General features: G+C 32.7%; 1 protein-coding gene across 1 annotated transcript; it reads left to right on the top strand.

Annotated features, from left to right (window-relative positions):
- The first annotated feature begins 932 nt into the window (after positions 1 to 932).
- Positions 933 to 13,927, top strand: LOC124359044. The gene is made up of 4 exons (XM_046811440.1): positions 933 to 1,063; positions 2,494 to 2,621; positions 8,815 to 8,987; positions 10,537 to 13,927. The coding sequence occupies exons 2-4, from the start codon at positions 2,558 to 2,560 to the stop codon at positions 10,789 to 10,791; spliced, it is 492 nt and encodes a 163-aa protein (XP_046667396.1). The 5' UTR covers positions 933 to 1,063; positions 2,494 to 2,557; the 3' UTR covers positions 10,792 to 13,927.
- The last annotated feature ends 13,507 nt before the right edge of the window (positions 13,928 to 27,434 follow it).

Raw genomic sequence — 27,434 nt, 5'->3', positions numbered from 1 at the left:
AACTAAAGTTAACTCAGTATTCAATAAATGTAAAGTGTTTCACATACATTTTATCCAACTAAACAATCTTTATAATATTTAGTTTAAACTTTCTGACCTTGTTTACATGATTAGTGTCAGTCCTATTCCTGGAATGTACAAGAAAACTCTAAATCTTAGATGTGGCTTAGTAAACCATACATGGATAATCTTTCATCATGATTAAGAAATGAAAATAATTTAAGTTTAAAAAAATACTTGGTGAGTTAGTTCCAAAATCAAGTAAACAAAAGGACATGTGCTTTGGCTTTTCTGTTGTCAGTTCAAATAAATTCAAAGTTCATCAATCATTGCCCTCATTGATATAACTTAACTAATAGTCTATATTTACCCTTCAATGTACTTCTATTTCGCTATTTCAATATACCAGTTCTTGGGAAAGATTTGTTAACATAGTTTTCCATCAATTTGGAAAAACTAGTTTCATTAATTAATCAAACATTTTGGTACCTTCTTCAATCCTGTTAGCAGAATTTAGAAACACTTTAAAATTTCAAATGCTATGGGGGGGGGGGGGGTGGGGGGGGGGGGGGGTGGGGGGGGGGGGGGGTGGGGGGGGGGGGGGGTGGGGGGGGGGGGGGGTGGGGGGGGGGGGGGGTGGGGATTAGAAGAATAAGATAATTTATTTCCTTAAAACCTAAACTTAGTTTGTAAAAGATTGTTACTAATTTAATATTTTCAACAAATCAGACAAATTTGAGTCACGGCCTTACTTTAACGAACAAGCATCATAAATTATTATTACATCACCATCCTTGGAAGTTAAATGGCTAGCATCTCATATCCTAACAACCCAGCAAAATGGATACCACCTCGCTGGTGTGCTTTTCACTCTCAGACGTTGTATAACCTGTAAGTTGATATCATATGGAACTGCTTGTAGTCTGCAGCGGCGCACGTAATCGATTGTTGTTGGAATGTCAACTTGTGTCGTCTGCAATTGTGGTTTCCATAACATACAATTTAAAATTTAGTGGATATGGCATCTTAATAAGTTTGTGGGTGTGATTGCAAAATTAAATGAGTAAGAGACAATTAGTTCTAAATGTTATTTACCACTTATAATTTATTAAATAAAAAAGATTACCCTAATTATGTACTGATAATAGTTATTGCTGTCATATAATTTTATTGCTAATAAAATGATTTTAATAGTTAACAGACACATTAACAGACACAGGGTTTCACATTATTGTCTTGAAAACAATTAATATCACTTTGACATCGCTATAGTTTTACGTCTTTTCCGAGACCTACTAAGACCTAATGTAATACGGTATATACTGGTTGTGTGGTGCAAAAGAAAGTGTTAAATTTTATGATTGTTTGAAAAATTGTATTTTGGTTGATCCTTTGAGTGTATTTCTATTTCCTATTCAAACCAATATACTTTTGTATTATGCAGATATATTCATTAATGGCTGAATAAAAATTTACCATTGCCACATTATTTTTATTTTGAACCAATTTTAAAATTATAAGTTTTATGATTTAAATGGTTTTTAATTTATTTATAACTCCTGCAATGCATGAGAATAATCTGGGAATTGGGAGTGACCAATCTAAAAAATTCTTCAATCAGCTCATGGAGACAGTGTATAGATCTATTTGCTATTACACTTAGGAACGTAACACAGTGAAAATGTATTGAATTGTTATTCTGCAATGGTTAAACTGCAACAAAAATTATATTGATTTATTGAAATATCCATATTTATTCTTTTTTGCACATTGATTCTTGGCTGACTTGGGAAAATTACATTAAATAGTCATGAATAAGTGTTACATCAGGTTTTTTACTCTAACTAGAAAAATTAAATGGCTACAGTATGTAAATTTTGTGCTTTTTAGAATGGGCAGGGAATTGGTAACAGTAACTTTTGGTACCCTAATCCAATGTGATCTGGCACTGGAAAAGTACAGATCAGGCACAACCCTGGCCATCAGTGCGGGCTTTGGTGATCGTAAAGTGCGGTATCATAAAGGTTAACTTCAACTCTTTCTATTTATAATACTATGTATTTAACTACATATATCACTGATAATATGTAGTAGACAGGGAGAGAGTGGCTTTCATATAATACCAATGTACCTAATTTCAATTGTCTTTACATCACGTTGATTCTTCATTACCAACTTAAGTTTTAATGAGGAGTGGGGATATTCTCCAGTACGGTATGAGACTGACAAGAACAGAACTGTAGATTACGAAATGTTACAATTTTAAATTGTTGTCAGACTGACTAATAAATTATTTGAAGGTATTAAGCAACTGGATAATGAAATTGAATTGAAAAGTCTCTTACATCTTTTCTATTTAATATTTTAAACTTAAGATCAAATTTGCTGACAAAACTGCGGTGGAAAGTCCCTGCATAAAACCATATTATAGTTGTGCACTGTGTAAATCAGATAGGCCTGAACTGTAATAACTGTTATCCTCATTTCTGCTAGGATGAACATGCTGGACCACAGAAAGCTCTGATAGTAACACTGTACTTAGCTCAGTTACACAGACATGGAAGCACCATGTACAGCATGGACAGTTATGTTGATTGTGGTCGCGTCAGCATCTATATCAGGTATGGGTCAACCAAATATTCTATGAACTGAGTAGTTGGAAGTCTGTTACATCTATCTTAGCAGCATGCTGATAACTACTGTATAGCTTTTAACTGTACCAGACAAACGCAGATATGTTCTATGTATTTTCCTACAATAGTACTGTAGGTGGGTACAATTGGCACTAGTTATAGCACTTGTAATTGTGTAGTTGGACCAGTGGCCCATGAGGATGGGCAAAATAAGGTGTAAAAGGGGATTGGCCTCTTTTTCTTAAAAAAATAACAGAAAAAACTGACACACAACAACCACTAAAATTAAAATTTAACTATTCTGTAATGTTGCCTAAAAATATCTTTATTTACTATACAGATAACAATTGATTAATATCTGAGGGTAATACAGGACTGTGATGAAAACCAAAATTTATTTCTTCAGTTATTAAATACAATAACATAAAACTGGTTTCCCAAAAAAATAATTATATCCTATTGTCTGCAAGGACAATACAGCATGAATATAAATGTCTTCCCCTACTTTTTTAGCTACATATGAATCGGTATTTGTTAAAAGGGCATCAGTCATGAAAAGTAAACTTTCGGAAAACTTGATAAAACCGATTAAATATTATATGCAAATGTAAAATTCCTAAATAAATATGCCATTGCATTTTCTGCCTTATTTTTAACATCCCAATATAAAGATTTCAAATTTTTATCAAAATTTCAAATTTTTTATGAATTTTTAAAAATGTGTGACTTATGCCCTTTTAAAACAAATTTTCAATATGTCACATGAAAAAAAATAGTGTTAACACTCATAATTTATAAAAAAACATTTATTTTTAAAGATACAATGAGTACAGAATTATTGGTATAGGCCTCTGGTATAGGCCTAAGCCTAGGTATAGGCCTAAGCTTAAATTATGTTTACTTAAACAATTTTTTTTTAACTCTTATCATAGAAAAGAAAACTAAATTTGTGCCCTAATGTAGGTTTTTGTTGATACTTATCACTCATCTTCTTCTTGCATATTATTTTCCATTACAGGCCATTCTAAAATATCATTTATAAAAATTGTCTGTTCTCATGAGGTACATACTGAATGACTTTTCTTAAATCTTGGAGTTTTGATTTTTTTATAGGCACTTTACCCTCTGGGTAAGCAAGTTCGCTGGGGACCAGTAATCCCATGTGTTTGTTAAAGACATGAAAAAGGGTGTGGCATGGAGACCATTAATGGTGGTGTATGCCTTTATGTAGCCTTTTAAAGTAGATTCAAATACAAAATGAAACAGCTTACTGATCCCAAATTTGACTTTTTCTTTGCTTGGTTTCTTTTTTGTTTCCTCTGAAACTGGAGTATTTTTGTAATACTTTATCCACAAAGATTTGAAGTTAGAAATCTCTGAAGCTCTCACCTCCTTCACAATAAACTTTCCAGGTTTGGCACTTTTTATTATTACCTCAATGATTTCATACATTACTGAATATTCTGTCATGCTTATTAAGCATCCTTTTGATTAAGCCGAACTCTCTGTCACAAGGAAGTAAACTGTGACCTCTGACAGGATAAAAGTGCTGAATTTTTAAGAACCTTTTACTGTCAGTTAAAAATAAGAAAAACCTAGTCAATGTCTGGTTCTTATTTTGACCAGCGCAATTGTCCGAAAAAATACGGAGCTCTGTCACACTTTCCGGAACATGTTTAAGGTAGTCAACCAAAAAGGAGCAAACTTCGTTAGGCCCCTTGTGACCTTCTCCTTCATGATAGAGGTAGATGTTGCTGTTTCTACTTTTTAAGTCTGTTATACAAAAACACATTCACTGTAAGTTGGCGCAAATAAAAACAGTTCCTGCACAGGCACCTTTGGGAGGGAAATGTTTTGCATGTAATCAAATGCAATTGAAAGAATATTGTTTTCTTCCTTAGCATCTTCTGAGGCCTCATACTTTAGCGCAGAATAAAACTTTTGGCTTCGTCGCTTATGTACAAGAAGATCGGCCACCAGCACTCCGTTTTGCAGCTTCATTCAAGTGCAGAGATTTAATTTTTAGCTTAAGCTCTTCACGTGTGCAAACATGTGTCGACTTGAGGCCGACCAAATCTGAGATTAAAAATTATCTTTAAAAAACGTTGTAGTAAAAAACTATAACTCACCTTCTTTTCAGGGTAACTTCTCACAAAACAAGTTATACATTATTTTTAAATTTAATTCCGCATTCAGGTAAAATTTGGTTCCTCCCAAATAGTGGGATTCCTTCACAGGAAATGAACTAATATGTTCTCTAACCAAGCTTTTTATTTTCATCGGACACGGGAAAAAGGACACTCTGCCTTTCCTCTTTTATCTTCGGGAGTTTTGCAGGCCTTCTTGAGTTCTCTGATTCGCCGGACTCTTTTAGTTGTAACACCAAAAGCATTGACAAAAGCATTCAAACATACTATATGTCTTGAAGTTCCAATCAAAAGGTGATATTTGAAACTAGCACTGTTTATTCTTGGATTTTCATTTCTTGGTCTACGTATTGCCACTTCCTCCACATCAATAAGTCCATAATAGTAACATGTCTTGTTCATTTTTCGTACCGAGGTCATGAAACCTAGCAAAAATCTCAGTCACGTTGTCCTCTGGAAACTCTCCCAAGCAATTTCTCTTGCATCTGTAACAAAATGAGAGTTTTAGGCTAATGTAACCAATTATTTCAGTAATAGCCTACTTAGGGCTCAGACTTGTAACTTAATGTAGCTCTGAGGATTTTATTATATAAGTTATTTAAAAAGACACACACCAATTATATTGGTAAACAAAGTTTATAAGTTTATGTTGATAACCTCATTTAAATTATTACTTACCCAAAAGTAAATGAAGGCTTCTTAGCTGGAGTTTCATTTGCCTTTATGGTTCACATATTTCTCCCCTTTGATAATGGCTTTCCTTATTTGATTCCTTTTGTACTCACTAGGATCTGTAAACTTCCTTTTACAAGAAAAATCATGATTAACACTTTCCATATTTTCTATCATATTTTTCTACTCGTTTACTCTGTTGAATTAACCAAAGAATCTGAAAACTATAACCTTAAAAACCTGCTCACAATATTCAAGCTGCTAGACAGCTGTTTCCATGTTAACAGCTGTAGCTAAACAAAAGTACAGCCATACATTTTTTAGTTAAAAGGGCATGAGTCATAGACTGATGCCTTTTTAACAAATTACACAATATTCAACCTTGTGCTGTGGGCTTATTACTTGACTGACTGATGCCCTATTAACACAGAATGTAGATCTAGAAATAAAGAATCCAAAATCCACCAAAAAGTGGAATTGTGAAAAAAAGTGACTGATGCCCTTTTAACAAATACCGATTTCATATATAGAAATACACCACCAATCATTGTAGGATAGTAAATACTTCATTGTGCACAATTATATTCTACCATTATATTAATAATGAGATAATAGTCCATATGCATTTATAAATGACAAGTATTATACATTGTACACTCATTTTAAAAGTATAAAATGCAGTTAATGTAAAATAGGTCTCAAATACAGATGATAATGTTTTTTAAGAATGTTTTAATTATCTAAAATTAATAATAATATAGCAAAGTTGATTTGTAGTTCATAAAAAAAAAAAAAAACAAAATTGGGTGTTTTAAGTTCCTCTGAATTTTATATTTACTATTTAATTCCATAATATCCAATTACTTTTATTTGTTGCATATTTATTTATTCAGTGTGACTAATAATAATGTACTTTTTATACTAGCACTTAAATTTAATAATATTTATATCGATGAATACTACTTGTATGATTAACACAGTTTATAATAGTAGACAATATCACCTGTTACTATAGCACTGCTATAATATGTAACGTTTTGTGAAAAAAAACGATTTGAATTGAATCAGTGACCAGCACCACCAAACAGATGGAGCCAAGGCGAAGAAGCTTGACCTCTGGTGTTACAAGTGTGATACAATGGATGATGGTGATTGGTGCAGCAACATCTGGTATTGAACGTAATATTGCTATGATGTAGGAGAGTTCATCAGTGACCAGCACCACCAAACAGATGGAGCCAAGGTGAAGAAGCTTTACATCTGGTGTTATAAGTGTGATACAATGGATGATGGTGATTGGTGCAGCAACATCTGGTATTGAACGTAATATTGCTATGTTGTAGGAGAGTTCATCAGTGACCAGCACCACCATTGAACAGATGGAGTCAAGGTGAAGAAGCTTTTCATCTGGTGTTATAAGTGTGATACAATGGATGATGCAGCAAACATCTGGTATTGAACTTAATATTGCTATGTTGTAGGAGAGTTCATCAGTGACCAGCACCACCAAACAGATGGAGCCAAGGTGAAGAAGCTTTTCATCTGGTGTTATAAGTGTGATACAATGGATGATGGTGATTGGTGCAGCAACATCTGGTATTGAACGTAATATTGCTATGTTGTAGGAGAGTTCATCAGTGATTAGCATCCACCAAACAGATGGAGCCAAGGATGAAGAAGCTTTTCATCTGGTGTTATAAGTGTGATACAATGGATGATGGTGATTGGTGCAGCAACATCTGGTATTGAACGTAATATTGCTATGTTGTAGGAGAGTTCATCAGTGACCAGCACCACCAAACAGATGGAGCCAAGGGATGAAGAAGCTTTTCATCTGGTGTTATAAGTGTGATACAATGGATGATGGTGATCGGTGCAGCAACATCTGGTATTGAACGTAATATTGCTATGTTGTAGGAGAGTTCATCAGTGACCAGCACCACCAAACAGATGGAGCCAAGGTGAAGAAGCTTTTCATCTGGTGTTATAAGTGTGATACAATGGATGATGGTGATCGGTGCAGCAACATCTGGTATTGAACGTAATATTGCTATGTTGTAGGAGAGTTCATCAGTGACCAGCACCACCAAACAGATGGAGCCAAGGAGAAGAAGCTTTACATCTGGTGTTATAAGTGTGATACAATGGATGATGGTGATCGGTTGGAGTAACATCTGGTATTGAACGTTTAATATTGCTATGATGATGTAGGAGAGTTCATCAGTGACCAGCACCACCAAACAGATGGAGCCAAGGTGAAGAAGCTTTACATCTGGTGTTATAAGTGTGATACAATGGATGATGGTGATTGGTGCAGCAACATCTGGTATTGAACGTAATATTGCTATGTTGTAGGAGAGTTCATCAGTGACCAGCACCACCAAACAGATGGAGTCAAGGTGAAGAAGCTTTTCATCTGGTGTTATAAGTGTGATACAATGGATGATGGTGATTGGTGCAGCAACATCTGGTATTGAACTTAATATTGCTATGTTGTAGGAGAGTTCATCAGTGATTAGCATCACCAAACAGATGGAGCCAAGGAGAAGAAGCTTTACATCTGGTGTTATAAGTGTGATACAATGGATGATGGTGATCGTTGGAGTAACATCTGGTATTGAACGTAATATTGCTATGATGTAGGAGAGTTCATCAGTGACCAGCACCACCAAACAGATGGAGCCAAGATGAAGAAGCTTTTCATCTGGTGTTATAAGTGTGATACAATGGATGATGGTGATTGGTGCAGCAACATCTGGTATTGAACGTAATATTGATATGTTGTAGGAGAGTTCATCAGTGACCAGCACCACCAAACAGATGGAGTCAAGGTGAAGAAGCTTTTCATCTGGTGTTATAAGTGTGATACAATGGATGATGGTGATCGGTGCAGCAACATCTGGTATTGAACGTAATATTGCTATGTTGTAGGAGAGTTCATCAGTGACCAGCACCACCAAACAGATGGAGCCAAGGAGAAGAAGCTTTACATCTGGTGTTATAAGTGTGATACAATGGATGATGGTGATCGGTGGAGTAACATCTGGTATTGATTTAATATTGCTATGATGTAGGAGAGTTCATCAGTGACCAGCACCACCAAACAGATGGAGCCAAGGTGAAGAAGCTTTACATCTGGTGTTATAAGTGTGATACAATGGATGATGGTGATTGGTGCAGCAACATCTGGTATTGAACGTAATATTGCTATGATCTAGGAGAGTTCATCAGTGACCAGCACCACCAAACAGATGGAGCCAAGGTGAAGAAGCTTTACATCTGGTGTTATAAGTGTGATACAATGGATGAGGGTGATTGGTGCAGCAACATCTGGTATTGAACGTAATATTGCTATGTTGTAGGAGAGTTCATCAGTGACCAGCACCACCAAACAGATGGAGCCAAGGTGAAGAAGCTTGACCTCTGGTGTTACAAGTGTGATACAATGGATGATGGTGATCGGTGCAGTAACCTCTCGTCAGGTGATGAGTCCAAACTGGTCTACAAATGTCCTGAACATCGCACTATTTGTATGGTACATAATTTGCATTCTATTGTTACTTTTCATTGATTGAGATTGCAAAGAATTATTTGTAGTACTTGCAACATTGCTGTCAAATGTTATTTATGTATATGTTTAGTGATTCCAGTTTAATACTCAAGTATAATAGCTCTAGAAATTGTCTTTCTTAGCAGTTACATTTAGGATGGATATCATTTTGTCCTGTGAATCTGCTTAATTCAAATACAGATTCAAGAGAACTGCCTTATATCAGAACTAATTTGCTCTTATTCCTCATACATGATAACAGAATAGTAAATTAAGTAATTACTAAGGTTGCTTTCAGGAAGAGATAATGTAATTTATACCAGAATCAAAAAGATCCAGTTTTTCATTAAACATCAAAGCCTTAAGAGGATTCCTCAACCATACAAACAACTTTCTGCCTCAAGGTAGCATTGAATATGTTACAGGCTTCTGCAGAAATCTTATTAAATTAAAATCATGACAGCATTAGGGAGTCACACTTAAGGAATAAAATTTGTAACAGTAACAATATTGTGTGATTAGGTACGCATTTGAAAGTTTTGTTAAAAGAAGAGGAGTGGCTCAAATTAGAGATCTTTAAATTTACTCCATTCAACATAGTATCTCACTGAAGTTAGAAGATTTACCTTTTTTCAAACAGTACCATTGTTGGACAGAATAGTCAAACATTGGATTTCTTGACATCTTACCAAAACCGTCTTTAATTTGAGTTATGAGTTATCCTAATTACACTTGGCTAATTATCTTTTCAGTATGGGGCAGTTCAAGCATGGCAAATATACAGAGACCACTTGTTCTTCAGAAAAAGTGTATCCGAGTTCTGGCTGGCTTACAGCCCAGAGATACTTGTCGAAGAGCCTTTTTTGAGCTCAATATTATCACTGTAGTGTCTCTCTATATACTACAAGTGATAATGTATGTACATTGTACAACGTGGCGAGAGGCAGAGACCTGCATACATATGACACACGCTGGGCTGTCAACTTCTATTTACCAACACACAGAATGGCACTGTACTCGGAAAAGCCATCTTATATGGGAGCTAAGTTGTTCAACATCCTGCCTGAAGAAATTAAACTACAGGTAATTTCGCTTTCAAGAGGGAGCTGAAGAAGTGGTTGGTGAAGCACCCGTTTTACACCATTGATAAATTCACAAACTGGAGAACTTAATGGGATTTGGAGGCTTGACATCTTGCTGAATTTGATCTGTATTTTTTTTACTCAAACCCATAACATTTTGACGCCATTGTAATTCTCAAAGAATGTACAAAATAAAGATATATTGTCTATTGTCTTGTTGAGATGACCTTACCTCCAATTTGGGGGAAGGGGGGGTAATTTTAAAGTCTATAATAAAACATCCTAAGAGTATGTTATCACGGTACATATTTCCAAATCAGATTTTAAAGTTCTTGGAAAAGTTATGGTAGGGGGTGGAACTTTTGGGACACTCAGTATACTGGAGTAAATAAACTTGTACTATGCATAGGTACCTAATGTATTATTTATTAACAAAGTTTTTGTTGATACAGGTAAAAAGGTATTCGTACACAACAAGTACAGAGAACTCAACATCCGTGCAGCGTATGTGGTCACTGGAGCGCAACTGTACACATCGTTGTGAGCCGGGCTGCATCGTGATCGGAGAACGTACCAAACTCTACGCGTGCACTGCCTGCTGTGAGCGTTCCTTGTGCAATACAGGACGAGGCAGTGCCACGGCTCTCAGTCTCGACCATCTTGTGTCGGTCCTAACAGTGATAAGTGTGCTTCCCAAATGTTTGTAGCAATATTTGTTTGTCTCCCAATACTTTTAAACTCTACTATCTACATTTTAAACTCAAACTAGGTTTAAAAATCTTTGTTCTTAGACTTACGCAGCATGTCTCATAAATAACATCAAAACCTTGTGTTTGAACCGCATCAAAACACTGCTTACTCAATAACTTCTTGAATGCCTAAGCAATGTTTTGACATGATGAGAAACGGAAGACTTTGATGTTAGTTAGACTTAAAAATGTAAACTTGCCAAATAGATGCTAGATTAGCAAGTTTAAACATAACAAGTTAGCAGTAGATTTTACAAATCTTTTTTTAAATAATTTAAAACTAATCCTGGCAAAAATGTTTATTTAAAAATAAATTTTAATCAATATTAATAGAAATAGGCTCCAAATAAGTATAATTAACAATGTAAATGTTGAATTTAGCTCCAGTTCACCTTCCCCGTGCGTGTAAATGTAATTCAGTCTGTATTCAATGTTACATGTATAAATTATTACACCTAGTATTTTTGCCTATAACAGGTGATTAAAAACACATTTCCTATATACTGATTAATCCAAGTCCGTAAATACAGTGGATAATGAAGGGTTAAGGGAATTGTCAAGACCAGTGGGGTGTAGCCCAGAGGGATTTTTGTAATAGGAAGAGGCCTATGTGTTAACCAGGGACCCTAAGAATGTCTGTGTAAAATTTCAGTACAATCAGTCCGGTAGTTTTTACGTGATTGAGTAACACACAATACAAACACAAAGACAGACACCATTCGATTTTTATATAATAGTATAAATACAATATGTTTATCATATTAATTTAAATTAATATATGGTACATGGCAAATACTCGGTACGACTACCATGTATTGTAATGTGACTCTAGGCCTTGATTATGAATCTTTCTTCATAATCAAAGCTCTAAGTAAATAAAAACAAAAGTGCATCAGAAGTATAGATATGCTATATCACACTAAGAGCCAGCAATTGATAAGAATATGATAAGAAGTGATAGATGCAATCTAATCATTAAATTATCTAATTTAAATTTCCATAGATTACACTGCAGACTAATGTAACTTTAGTTTATTTCAAGGTATGCCTAACAGACACTATATTTTTTATTGGAAATGTCAGAGAAAAGAGATAAACTCGGTTGTATGTCTAATGGAATGTGTTAAGAAACATTAGAAGTAATACTGACTGTTATTGTAAGACTAGTAGATAAACTAAAACCCTCAATCTTAATTAATCAACATTAAAAAATGTTCTTGGAAATTATTATTAGTATTTAATGGAAATAACTAGATAAATAACTTACACATTAAATCAATATTTTAAACATGAATAGTTTCCAAAAGCTATCAAAAATGAATAAGTGTTAAAAGTAGTTCAACAAAAGCTGATAGACCTCTGGTGTGTTTCTGAGAGAAGATTGTACAGAAGCTGTTCATTATTTGGAATCAGGATGTTACGTTTGTATATTTATCAAATGAATAAGTGTTAAAAGTAGTTCAACAAAAGCTGATAGACCTCTGGTGTGTTTCTGAGAGAAGATTGTACAGAAGCTGTTCATTATTTGGAATCAGGATGTTACGTTTGTATATTTATCAAATGAATAAGTGTTAAAAGTAGTTCAACAAAAGCTGATACACTAAACCTGGTGTGTTTCTGAGAGAAGATTGTACAGAAGCTGTTCATTATTTAGAATCAGGATGTTATGTTTGTATATTTATCAAATTTCCGGATACATGATTCTTAAAAACTATACTGAAAGTAAAGTCAGTAGTATAATAAGTAATGCTAAATTTACGGAACCATTGAGGAAATGATGACTAAAGAAAGATTTATCAGTGAAAACCCCTACTTGTATTATTTATGATTGGACAGTTAAAAATACGTTATTTTAATTAAAATTAATTAAAAAATGTTATGGTTATGTTAATTAAAAATAGTTTAATACAAGCTAAAAAATTGGGAAAGTAACATTTTACAATGGTTTTGATGAAGAAGATGATTTAGAACTAATATTAAATCTGTAAAGAGGTAAATCTGTAGAAAAAGCTTAAGTAAATTTAAAACTTAAACTTATTTATATAATAGTTTGAACACGATAGTAACTTTGATAATGTGTGCATTAACTATAACAGTAAAGTTAGTATTTGTATTGAGAACATATGTATGTAATTTAAAATGTCCCATAATCAACAAAAGTAACTGATATTCTATGTTTTCTGAATTTTGATTTCAAAGAAATTATTTTCTTTTAAATAATTATGTGTAAAGTAAAAATAAAATTATAACTGAAGCGTTTTTAAAATAAGTATTATAGAAAGAGAGAAGATTAATTTTATTTGCTAACTACTGAGAATTTTGTTGATTACCTTTTAAGAATAATATATCTATAACTAATTTTGCCTTAAAAAGAATTACATAATAAAGAATAAAAATTATAATACAAAATCATTCGAAAATTAAATATTTTAGTTCCACTCTTAAAACTATTTTTGTACATTTGTTATTCATTTTCAGTTTGTAAGAAAATATAATCACAAGAAAGACACAACATGAGCTGTGAGGTGAATGAGGAAACTAAAGATATCTATCATAGAAGAAGTAGCAAGCGAATGAAGGTTTTTACCCTTATGACTCCCCCAGAGGAATCCCCTTCATTTTTAACTTTTACCCTTGCATTTCAATAATAGTCAACAAATTATTAATGCTATTCTGACAATATTTGTAGCTGCTATGCTACATCCTGCAGTTGGAGCAAATTTTTGTCACTGGCTAATGAAGATTGAACTTACGTAATAAAAAATTATGTTACATGATATTACAAAATTATATAATCTCTGTGGTGCATCCATTACTTCTTAAATTGCACATCTCTTTATCAGTTTTTTCACTATGGTCATAGCCAGAAGTTGTATTTTTGTATATATACCCGTAAAAGGAAAAGTTAATTTAAAAAAAGTATGTATAAATTGTACCTTAATAGATTATGAAAAGTTAAGATATATAGATATCATACTAAAACATAGATTATTAATAAACTAAGACATTTTGATACTGTTATAATATTGTATTTAAAATAATCTTTAACTTAAATTACATTAATAAACATATTTTTATATAAGTAAAAATATAAAATTTGTAATTTCAAAACCTTCTTGTTTCCCATTACTACTACATTGCTATATTTTGCTCATTAACATTCTTGCATATGTACGTTTACACTGGTACACATGTATGAGAACTTGTATGTTATTCTTGTCTGGATACAAATTTAAAGTTTGGGTAATGAAATCCCAATACATGTTGACTGACATCTGAGCATTTACTTCAAGTGAACTTCGCATGTAGATTCTACAAAATGAGGTGGTGTTTTTAACATTGGTTGTTATCATAGTTTTTATATCATTGTTAATTATGGATTGTGATGCAGTGGAGTTTTTTACTTGTTCACTTGTACACTGCTGTTAGTATAATAAAAAAAGAAAACAACGATGTTGGCAGATATTGTCTAAATCAGAAAAGCTTCAATTATCAACTCATACAAGTCAATTTTTAAACAAAATGTAGTTCACTCCAAAATGTATTTCTCAAGAGTTTTTGAGTGACCAAATGTTTCTGGATTTGTTAATTCAACAAGTATCTCACACAAGTACTCATACAACATGTGTACCAGTGTAAACACACCTTCGTAGATAGATGGTTGATTAGTTACAACAAACATGAAAAGTAGATAATCTTTTTTCAGGATAAGCCTGTTTATTTTCAAAATACAAGTACAGTAATCTTTTTAGGAGTATAAACCTTGCTCAATGCTGCTCTTTATTTTGATGCCTTCTTTAAAGTCAATAAAATTGAAATTAGTTTTCATAAATCTCCTCCTTATTTGAAAAAATCATTACATCCTTTCATATTAAATTTGTGGTAAGGGAGCTCATCTGAGTAAGAGGAGGGTAAGATATGGATTTTAGCTGGAAGCCAAAATTAGAGAAAAATGAATTGTTTTGCTTTTGTGATGGAAGGAGGCTTTTTGTGAGTTAACTGTAGACCTTTGTCTTGCAAATATCTCCCAGGAATAATATTTCTCTTGTCAAATAACTTTTTTGTAACTCACAGTAAAAGTTTACATAAACTTTATGTCTGAAGAAACGTTTAACTTTCATTTGCTTTTCTTGACTCACCCTCTTCTAGTGAACTCATTTGTTTCTATTGTGGCTTTATTTTAGACAAATAATAATGAACCCAATTTCCGTACACAAAAATGATAAAAGTCCTCTGAATTCCACTGAAACAGCTCAGAAACCTTTCTTAAAATATTCATGTTTTAGAACCAATTAAATATTTATAACATAATTTTAGTGGTATCAGTTTGTAATCGGTTTCGGTAAAATTTGAATAATGAATTTTTGTATCTTTTATATCTGTTTGTAATAACAAACTAGAAAATAACTGTCAAGGATTTGTTGGTAATTTAATATAATCTGTAAAGTAACTACTGAGATAATTGGCTATTCATAATTATTGGATATATCCAAGATTTAATTGTGTAAAGGAATTATCCATAATTATCATTAGACTAGCCACCAAGAGTCTGAAGTACTTCCTCATAAAATTGAATTCCCATAGACACAAATTTTAGGCAGTATTAAAATGTTAGAGAGAAATACAGTAATATCTCTGCATAGAAAAACTTGGTAGCCTCACATGCTGTATACTTAAAATTAAATCCCTTAGTATCTCAAACCAAACAGAGTATCAAGGAAGTTACTCTAGATCAAAAGCTGACACCTAGACAATACGATCAGAGTAGCAAAGTGCCTTATACAGCTTGCAGATACCAGATTGCATACAGTGCTCCTTTCTGGTGGCCAAAATTACATCAAATACTCACTAGAGTACAAAAAAACTTGCAACTGCTGGATCAAGTACCATGAAGGTCTTCATAGCACTCCCTCTGTGGCACTGGAACTGTTACTCAACTTGTCATCCTTCAATATATTTCTTACAACAGAAACAAAGCTGACAACATGCAGGTTGATTGTCATAAACTATTGGACTCACTTGTTAACCAGTATAGGACATTCTCTTATTGATGAAGAAAAATGTTGTACTGTGCTTGGGATATCAGAGAATTTGTTTAATTAACAAACTGACTCCAGAGATAGATGTGTCAAGAATAATGAGATGTCATCACATAACCATCAGTGTCCTGTACTTATAGCTCAATAAAGCATATTAAATCAAGATATATCACATTCTGCCAGATTCTAAATGTTAGGACCAGTGGGGCCCTTGTGTCGGGCAGAGATGCAATTGTCACCAGTGCTCAGCTGGGAATAGAGAGGCACTTTACAGTTAATCACACCTTTATCTTCTCAGATATCATAACCTTGCTTTAAGCAATTACATCCTGCCAAAACTTCAAACTTGTTTAGATATGTGTGTAAACACTACTTGACCTTGTGTAGTGTAGCCATTTACATGTGGCAATAACTTGTTCAGTGATAGGAACCGTAGTAAAAACATCCTGCCAAAGTTAAACACTACAAACTTTAGCAACTCTAGTCTGGCCTAGGTTCTGAAAACTCTTTACCAAAGGCATGTTTGTATTGCAATTCCTTCTTTTACTAAAAAATAATTAAGAAAACCCGTTGGATTAAATACAAGAGCAGCTCGCAATGGTGGCTTTTGCGTTTCAATCCTCCTCCTGCACCCTGTGTCCAATACTGCTGTCACTTTTACATGCATGAAAAATTACTCATCCATCTATATCAGGGAACAGGTGGTAGTCAGCAGCGATATGGCAACACCGCCTCACATGTCTGGTCTTCATTAAAAGAAGCTCTGAAGATCAACAAACGGTGACACGTCTAACACTTCTAATTTTATACAGATGTAGCAATGAAGGCTGTACATTTGAAATTCCACTCATGAATATTACTTACGCTGATCACAGTAGACATGCTGAAGGAGCTTCGACTTTCTTCTTTTTCAATTTGTTATACTGTGATAATATTGTTTTTTTTGTTAAGTTCCACAAGGCCAAGATCAAGTGGTCCAAGAAAAAGTAGGTCTAAAGCCTACGCAGATATAAAAAAACCTATTCCTCGTCTTTATTTGAGGTATGTCAACAAGTGAATCAGGTGCACTATCATCACAAACCCTATAACTAAATTTTTTATTTTTTACCATGACTTCAATGAGGTTTCAAGAAATCTAAACAACACATTAAATCACCGGCAATAAGATTCTTGTAAGCCTCCAGAATGTAAATTACACTAATTCTAAAACACTCTAAGCAAGAACGTAGCCAGGAAAAAATTTGGGGGGTTCCAGACAACTGATATTTTCCCATAGTGGACAGAGAGTAAGGCATCATTTTGTACCTCAAAAAATTCTTGACCTTCTTTCTTTGTTGAGAATTATCTTTCAGCAGTATATGTCAGTAATACTGAATTATTTAAATAATAATAATCGTTTACTAAAAACCCCTTGCTGGCTACGTCCTTGACTCCAAGCCTACAGCAGCTCCTGGACCCGGAGACCTCGACCTCTAGGTGACATAACTAGGACGGCTTTGGGGGAATGAATCTGATTGAATAGCACACCAAACTGTGAGTATGGAATAAATCTACATTTAAATAAATTATATAAGCCTAATTAAATGTAAAGCATTTACTTGCTGTATTTCAAACAAGTTGGTTTGCTGTTATTTTCAAAACATTACGTATATTTAATATTTTTTGGCCTTTTGGAAGGAAATCTATTCCCTCATTTCCCCCCCCCTTAGTTATGCCACTGGATCTACCAGTAAGTGGAAGCTTCTGGAACCTGTCAACTCGCTGCTTTTGGGAGCTCCGCACCCTGGAGGACTCTTACTCTAGGACGCATAATTGAAGGGTTGAGTGGAAGAAAGAGGTAAGTCACATTTTGCCACTTTTGAGAAAAATGGACCTAAAGTTTTTAAGTTATAAATTTTGTATTTTTTTATTTAATTCAGCTCTGAAAACGGCATTGGGAGGGAAAGATACATACATTTTTTGTGGCAACACCTGGTAAAAATTCAAATACTCCTTCCTACTAAATTTTCAACTTTTCTATCACTTACCCCCTTTTTCCACTTAAAAAGGGGGTACTTGGGAATGGAAGAAGGGGTTAGGTACTGTAAAATAATACTAAGATATATTATGTAAAAGACAGAACTTTATTTGAAATGTTACCTTATGGAATACCTTTAGATAAGATTGTTGCACAACAACAAACTCTTAACAGTGTAAATACTCTTATGAAAAGGTAACTTATCAGTCTTCTCGTGTTGGTAATAAAAACTGTAACTAAAATCTAGTTTTAAAATACAAAAAGGCTCAATATCATTACTATTTAAAAGCTTAAATGAACTTAAATGGAGAACACCCTTATCTCAATGATAAACTTTAAACTGTAACTAATAGGCTACTCTTATCAAAAGCTAATATCTAAGTCTTTCCTTTGGTATAAAACGGTAACTAAAATAATTAAAACCTAGTCTCATTCAAAAAGGCACAATACTATTATTGTTTAATGCTTGAAAGAAGTTAAAAAGAGAACAGTGTATTTTAAGTCGTCTTTCCTCAGCGATAAATATTACACAGTAAAAAATACTGTTGTTAAATACAACATCTAAGTATTTATGCCTTCTCTTGTAAGCTATTTTAAAAACAATAACTAAAGTCTACTTATAAAAAATTACAATCTTATTATTATTTTAAAGGCTTGAAATAGGTTAAGAGATATTACTCTATTTTATTAATTAATCAGTTTTTCTCATTGGTTCAATGTAAAACTCTTTGTCACTTTTCTTTACTCTGTTTCTTTCACTGGCCACTCTTTGTTTATCTGCCCCTCCTCATTTTCTTCTGATTCTTACTCCCGGTACCTGTTTTCTTGTTCTTCGATTACTCTCTGATAAAACCACTTATATTCTCCTTTAACATATTTAAGTTGTGTTTTCAAATTGTTGAGTTTCTCTTTGGTTACAGTCCCATACCGTTTTTCCTTACTTTCAATGTAAACAATCTTAAAAACATTTTCAGACAATGTTCGATGATCATTCCCCTTCTTATTATTAGCTTTTGTGCCTTTTCTTTCCTGCTTTATCAGGGACACCTTTTTAAATGGTGTGTTTTCATCATAGGTCTCTTTGTATAAGTAACAACCGAATTCGTCAACCCTTATCCACTTTATTCCGTCACGGAATCTGACACTCTCTTCCAGAAGATCCTTTTTACTTTGTTTTAGGCCCAGTTTGTCAGAAAATCCTTCAAAATCTCTAAAATGAGATGACATGTCTACAACAAAGTTTTTCTTGGCTGATTTAGATATGATTTCTCGGTACTGATTTGGCACATATACATTTTTGTGTTTTCTGAGTTCTTTTTCGATGCGACCAAAATCACGGTCTGAATCCAGATAGCTATGGCCAACTTCCGTAAATTTATGATCGATTATTTTGAAAATTTTTTTGGCCACCATGTACTGATAAAGTAGGATCAGTAAGAAGTTTTTATTTTGTCCTGTGCAAGAATCCGACCATATAATTAAGTGGTCACAATATATATAGTTGTATCTAGTTGTATATAAGGTTGTATCTAGTTCGAATAAGGTGAGCAAGGAGCTTGCCACTTCATTACTGCCCCGATTAGCAACATTTTCTGTCCAAGTGCAAAAGTGTCAGTTTTTTCTGTCTCTTTAGTAATAATATTTACTCCTGACATTTCAGCGTGACATTTCAGCTGAAATACTTCACTGCTTTACAAAAATTGGTGTTTACATTCTCATCTAACCTCAACCACAGATGATGACAAACCAACAATAATCATCTGTTCTTAGTGGATAAAGGAGGCAAGTACATATAGAGTACTGGATAAAAGGGGTAAGTGCGCATAGAGTAATGGAAAAAAGGGGCAAGTGTGCAAAGAGTAAGTGGATGAAGGGGGTAAGTGCAATTTTAAGTGGAAAAAGGGGGCATGTGAAGCACTTACCTCCTTCATCCACAAACTTTGAGTTAAGTTTCTGCACTTACCCCCTAAATTCAAAATAATATCTCAGCTGTTACTGCAGTTAGGACAATGGGACCCAGTGTACCAAATACAGGATCACTTACTCCCTTCATCCATACATCTAACTCAATTTCGAAAAAAATGTTACTTACCCCCTTCTTCCACTCAACCCTTCAATTATGAGCTACAACTATGTAATTATTCTTGTACTTACCTTGTTTTAAAGAAGGTCTCATTTTTCAAAACTGATACATGCTTGGGCCGCAGGGTTGTTTGGATTGTTTTAGAACTCTACTGGACAAGTGTTATAGGTGAGTGACAGGGTGAGTGAGATGTACAGGCGGGTTGGTAATTTTTATTTTTATACTATTAACTTTTTATTTGGTACCATATAGTGAGTGTATGATATTGAAGAGAGTATGAACAGTCAGGATGATGTACTTAAATGGATACATGCTAAGTAAAAGGTTAACAAGTATTGAACTAGCTACATTGCTGAGCGTAAGCATAGCCTATAACTCGTGGGCCGGAAAAATTTCATTTCTGTCTGTCTGAATTTTTTGTAAGATTTTATATAAATATTAGCAATGTTGAATTTGACGATGGTGCATGTCACTCCATGGGATTTAAATTAGTTGAAAAATATTAAATATTTTTACATTGGTCTTATAGGTAACCATTATGGCAATGAAGAATAAATTTGTAAACAAGCTGAGCAAAATCACATGAGATTTTAACATGTGAAATATTAACAAATAACATAGATTAATACAGTAAACAGTAAATAAAACCACTAGAGTGAAAGTCGGTGACATTTGATTTCAGCGTACTCTTGCATTGTAGAACACTTTCTACCTTACAGAACTTTTATTATGTGAACACCGCTATGAAACCTAACTTGATGTACAAAAATGTGAATGTTCATGTTGCAAGATATCTCGAGAAAGATTTTATCTGTGATCTTTGTGTTTTGCTTGAAACTTCATTTCTACCTAGACAAAAATGGGTTCTATGACGTCTCATGTCGAACCACTGGAATCTGCCAGAGGATGTAATTATTTTTCCGCTTGATGTCTGTCCGTCTATGTGACCACAGAACATTTTGAAAATGAAATGAGCTAAAGATTGAAATTTTGCATACACCCTTTAGCGCAGCCTGTTATTAGGTAAACTAACGCATGTGTGGTGTACTACCTTGTGTAAGAAAAGAAATAATAGCATATTTTAATTTCTTATCATAATCATTTATTGCAAGGCTTGGATTCAATTTTATTATGTAGTGTTACTATAGGCTTGAAAGTTATTTTTATAATGAAGTTTTATTGGTGCTCATCGTTAACTTTGCTTGTGCACAGAAGTTTTATCCAATGCTTGTAAATAATTTCCATGCTTGTGTGTTTAATTATTCATCCTTTAACATAGGGAATCTCAACCTTTCATGCTCCAAGCCTCCCTTAGTACGCTGACATTTGGTCTCGCCTCCCCTTTACCATCACCTCATGAGGTCAATAGGAGTAGTAAATTTAAATTTTTAGATTTATAGATTAGACTTCCACATTTTAAATTTAAATATTTGGTAGATTTTTTACAAAATGTCCAATATTACCTTAATTACATTTTTGAACATATACTTTTTCCTACACTTATCAATGAAATCACAGAACTAAAAAAATTAAAAAGTTATTTAATGACACTATTATTATCAGTCACTATGTAACTTAGTGAGAAGATTGGCACCGGTTTTTTTTTAACAATTATTTAAATATCTGGTTATAACTATGACCGAGCACATTACAGGACATTTTTAACATTAGCAAGTCCAGTCTTGCTCGATAATTTGGCTTTAGATAAGCCAATGTTGACAATCCAGAGGTACAAAGGCATGTGGATGGAAAACTGCATCAACAACTTTGTAGCTACACAAGCAACTTTCAGGTAAACAGAAAGATAACTGGACCCAAAGTCTTCAACAGTGTTTTGAAATTCAACCAATGCTTGAGAATCACATTTTATGTCGATTGCCTCCTTTTTCTGAATTTGGTCAGGCAGTAAATCCACATTGATCTCTTGTTAACTTGTATCTGGAAAGTATTATCCAATTTAAATTTTAAGTTATACCAAAAGCGTGATACAAGGTCTTTACATTTTTTTTATTAGTTGTAGTGGCAGATGTATCTTTTCAACACCTTTCTTGTTTTCCTTTCAAAACTTTCAGTAGAGTAGGGTTTCAAACGTCAATGCCACATAGCATTATTACTCTAAACAACAATGCAAATAATACACTGAGGTAAATAACAACTGTTTTTTTTTTTCAATAAAAATGAATCCATATTTAGTGTAATCATAAATTAACAGTCTTATTTTGCAGTGATGTGGCCATTTTTAGTACTACTACAACATACAACTAATCTGTTCCTCTTTTTATGTTGACTGATCCAACAAACTGCAGTGCACTACTAACAAACCATGCAAGCGTCAAGAATCACACAATAAACAAACTGACACGTATGCATTGTGATAATTGTTTGCAAGCAGCGTTTCCCAACACTTCCCTATTATTCTAATACATTACGCCTTCCCAAGGTGGTGCCCCCTAGGTTGAGAATGCATGCTTTAGCAGATAAACACAAATTGATTTAATGATTTATTTTCAATATTAAAAAAATAAATACAATGAAAATGTTATAAAAATTATGTGTCCTGGTCATTTATTCCTTTTTATCTTTCACCTTGTCCACCTCAATGCCATTAGCCAAAGTACAGTCTATTACCTGAGTGTAGATCCTGTGGCAGCACCATACCTATGTCTCTGGTCCAAATATAAGACTTTCTATATATATAGTTATATTATACGTTAAGCAACACAACAGTTTAAGTAATTAGACTACTATAAGAGAAAATCAAGGTTATTTAACGAGCAATAGAGATAATATTTCATTATCAGCTCATAGACTCATTTTTTTTAAGCTACTTATAAAAGAGTTACATTTACAAATAAATTACCAATGCTATAAAACAAAAGCAAAACTTTAATAGGTTTAAATGTAAATTGAAACAGTAGTTTAAACCAATGCCTTTGTACTCAACTAAGAATATTTACAACTAGTTTAGTAACTTTATAGTATGGTTATTCCCTTCATTATTATGGTTATTCTATTATTGTTATTGTTGTATAGGCAATTGTTTTATACTAAAATGATGCTTTTCAATATACCAATTGTACAATAAAGTAAACTTGGATTGATTGATTTAAATATTTCTTTGTTAACTGTTGATTATTAGCTAATCATTAAATGCATTTGAAATTAATATTCTTTTACACACTCAAACTTGGATTAAAACTTGATACTTTTACACTATCGCTAAATATGGAAGAAAATATACGACTTTTGGTACGTTCTTTCTAAATTTAATTGATTATAGTAATTTCAGTACAAAATTATTTTATTTTGTTTGCACTAAAAAAATCTTATTTTTATTAATCTTAAATTTTTTTAACAGAATCAATTTACCTAAAATGATTCATTACAACAGAGATGGAGCTCACAGGTTCTGAAAATTTGCCAGGAGTATTTACAAAAAGGTGAACAGTCTGGCATCTAAAATTAGCTGATTAGTCGGCAGCTGGTATGTGAATTATTTTCCAACAGTGCAGTCAAGCCTTGGATAACCAATCTTGTCTACTGAATCTATGTTGATATTTCTTTAACAAACAATTGATAAAAACATTACTGATATCTAAGAGTAACCCTCTGGGTTTTAACATTATGCAGTTTCACCAACAAAATTGTGAACAGAATTATTTTCAGTCAGCTGATAGTTAAATAGACTGTTAACTTTTACACAGTTTCATGTGTGACTTAAGACAAACACAAATTTTGGTGTATACACACACCACAATACTACAACTAATTATTACTAAAACCTTGAAAAAATAATGTGAAGATAGAAAAAAAACATTTAACTTTTATAGACTACCTTTCTATATTTTGTCAGTTTAAAACTACTAGTGTTTTACAAAGTTTAGCTAAGTTGAAATGTCAGTTAAAATTATATGAGTTATTTAAACAAGTGTGGTTGGTTCATGTTGGTGAAACCTAAATATTTAGTGAAGCCTAATGATTAATTGGGTTTAACAGTTTTCAGTTGTCAGAACAAATTATTCTTACATGATAGATATTTCCAAAATTAGACCATCTGTATGTCCTTTATTACTGCTGAGTTTTGTTATACACAATATTGTAAATAGATCTCTAGTAACAGTTGAAACCATTACATTTTAAGATTTGCCATTTTATTAAGAAACAATTATCTATAGCTAGTAAACAGCTTGTCAAAACCATTAAAGCGAATTTTTAAAAATCAATTAATAGTTTGATTCTTTCATTCAGAAAAACTTACAGAGAGACAAAAGCTGCTCTTCATTGACATAACAAAATAAATATTTCTGCTCAAACCTAATGTCCGTACTATCACAACGATCTGTCTGTTCTGTTTGTTACAAAAAGTTAATAAGGTCTTTGGCCTTTAAACGATGTTTCACTTGTTAAACGATAACCTGAAAACTGTGTAAGTCTTGTTTTAGTGACAACATCTAGTTCTAGTATGTATTGTAGATTATATATAAAGTGGTTTATAACTCCTTCATTATTCACTTATCTGAACTAAAGTTAACTCAGTATTCAATAAATGTAAAGTGTTTCACATACATTTTATCCAACTAAACAATCTTATAATATTTAAGTTAAACTTTCTGACCTTGTTTACATGATTAGTGTCAGTCTATTCCTGGAATGTACAAGAAAACTCTAAATCTTAGATGTGGGCTTAGTAAACCATACATGGATAATCTTTCATCATGATTAAGAAATGAAAATAATTTAAGTTTAAAAAAATACTTGGTGAGTTAGTTCCAAAATCAAGTAAACAAAAGGACATGTGCTTTGGCTTTTCTGTTGTCAGTTCAAATAAATTCAAAGTTCATCAATCATTGCCCTCATTGATATAACTTAACTAATAGTCTATATTTACCCTTCAATGTACTTCTATTTCGCTATTTCAATATACCAGTTCTTGGGAAAGATTTGTTAACATAGTTTTCCATCAATTTGGAAAAACTAGTTTCATTAATTAATCAAACATTTTGGTACCTTCTTCAATCCTGTTAGCAGAATTTAGAAACTACTTAAATTACACAAGTGCTAGTGATTCATCCTTTCACTAATTCAGCAGTCACTATAACACATTATTTAAATTAGTTTTTAGGGTAGCTCATGAAATAAAATAAATATAGTTATCAGCTCTCATCTATATTATGAAAACAATTTCTTGATATGTGTAGGGCTAAAACCATTATTTTATATACATATTTGATAATAATCAAAAGCTCTTACATTCTAGAATGCCTTTATTGGATTTGAAATACATCTAACAATAGGACTCTCCCACGTTAAATCTTCTGAAAGAATTATTGGTAGTTAAAAAAAAACTTTACTAAAACATACATTTTGTTCAAGCAGTTACTCTCAATCTATTAACCAAGTTAGTATTAACTGATTAGGTATAACATCGATATTTTCAGCTTGTTTCTTAAGCTATGTTGACACTGGCAAAAGTTTTGTTTCAGAGAGTAAAAATTGCTAGTCTAAACGGGCACAAGAGCTCTCACAACCAGTGTTGAACATTTGTTCCCAGAGCAGTGTTGAAAAATAAAATTCCATTTCCGAGATCACTGTTATTATGTGAACTAAATATGCAGCAACTTCTGAAGCTTAATTTTAAACCAAATACAATCTTATAAATGTTATTTTAATTGTTTAATTTACCTGTCTATATGTTTGTATGCTTGTGTTCTTCTCTGTATTAACAATCCTAATATTGCCCTAAATAATTCAAAGTATGATTTGTTTTAGTGTGTTTAGCTTTCTTTTATTAAATTTTAAAAACAAACCATAAAAAGTATTCAGATCATTATTTATTTAAATATATAAAAAATTGTCATGATGAAATTGTAACAGTATTTTCAACTAGCAGTATTATTGAAAATAACAATAACATTTGCTACAGCATACTGCAGAATTTATAACAAATCATGGTAGTCATTGTGAAGTAACGTGTTACTGCAGACAAAATATTACAGAGCTTCTCACATGGACATCAACATGAAATACAGATGGCCTGAGAACATTGGGGACAAAATGACTTTCACAAACTGAAGGTCAAACACACCTCATGGAGTAGTAGTGCTGGTATAGTATGAAACAACTGACTTGACTAGCTGAGGTTTCACCATGCTACCAAACTAGGGAACATGCAGATTGGTGGTTTAAGATTTCAACACTCATTTAGTTACATGAAAAATACAAATTAAACATCATAAACCAGTTAATTCTCATTGGTAAATAGTTAAAAAGCTTTGTTAATATATTATTGTATAAAGTTAATAAAAGCAAAACCATGTTTGTAATATTTGTAGCTTGGGGTAAAATTGCCAAACTGGATGTACAATATCTTAGTGTTTACATTTGGTTGTTTAATTTGTTTTAGAATATTTTTCTTGCCTTTTTCAACAGATCAGACTAATAAATGTAGTAAATAAAAGGGCAGACTCTAGGTTATTGAATTCCAGGAGAGACCATAGCCCTACCCCACTTCTCTATCTACTACCACAATTTTCACCCAATCATAAAGTAATTTATAATTTTACATTGTTAATTTACATCATTATAGATCCTATTAGAAACTTTTTAAGATTTACAATTTTGTAATCATACACGTCATCTTTTGTGTTGTGACTTATCTTGGAAGTTTTCTACTGACAACTCCATAAGATTATGGTTATTTCAAATTCGAGTTAGTGCTTTGGTTGAGATGTCTCTAAAATCTAAAACTGGTTTAAGGACTTTTTAGTGTAATTGAAAAAGATGGGCACTAACCACAGTTTCTTTAAATATCAAGCTCTCCCATAACAGATTATAAGTTTTTAAAAACAACATTTCTAAGGATAAATTTGATGTTTACAATGTTGTTTTAGATAACCTAAGAGATGCTGTAACATCACATTTGAAAAAAATATAAATTACAATAAAATTACGATAGCATTCATTTAAAATCCTATCTAGGTTCCAAAAACACCAATCAATGCTTCAACAAATGTTGAACTCATTTACGTAAAAGTAGTTATTTTCATTATTTTAAAAATTACATTATGGAAGATAAGGGATATCTTTTAGTTGACCTTCACTAAAATACTGAGTTTATGATACATCACCAAAAGTAGTATTAGAATAACTAGTAAACATCTCTGATACTTAAGACCTTTTGATTAAGTCAACAAATATTTTAAATTAAGTACTAAATTATTTAAAAATTTCGTAACAAATTAGAATCACATTTTTGAATATATTTTTTGGGGTGGTTAATATAAAAGTAAACATTTTCCCACAAATTGTTTCTTTATAATTTTTGTTTTTAAGATGTTCCAGATGTTAAGATGTTAATCCTTAGTGTGCTAAATAAGTATGATTGTGACTGGGGAGGATAGCATGATCCAGTTAATTCAATTATGATGTACCAAAGTTTAAAGTTGGACTCATTTAAAAAATG

Source organism: Homalodisca vitripennis, chromosome 4 (assembly GCF_021130785.1).
Source record: "Homalodisca vitripennis isolate AUS2020 chromosome 4, UT_GWSS_2.1, whole genome shotgun sequence".
Classification (NCBI taxonomy): Eukaryota; Metazoa; Arthropoda; class Insecta; order Hemiptera; family Cicadellidae; genus Homalodisca; species Homalodisca vitripennis.
Note: the sequence above shows the minus strand (reverse complement) of the source record. Positions and strands in the feature narration are given on the sequence as shown.

What these genes read in the sequence shown, in the direction of transcription:
- LOC124359044 (XM_046811440.1), top strand. Translation starts at nt 2,558, where the DNA reads ATGGAAGCACCATGTACAGCATGGACAGTTATGTTGATTGTGGTCGCG. An exon ending in CGCGTCAGCATCTATATCAG is followed by an intron (nt 2,622 to 8,814) that starts GTATGGGTCAAC and finishes GCTATGTTGTAG; the next exon opens with GAGAGTTCATCAGTGACCAG. An exon ending in AACATCGCACTATTTGTATG is followed by an intron (nt 8,988 to 10,536) that starts GTACATAATTTG and finishes TTGTTGATACAG; the next exon opens with GTAAAAAGGTATTCGTACAC.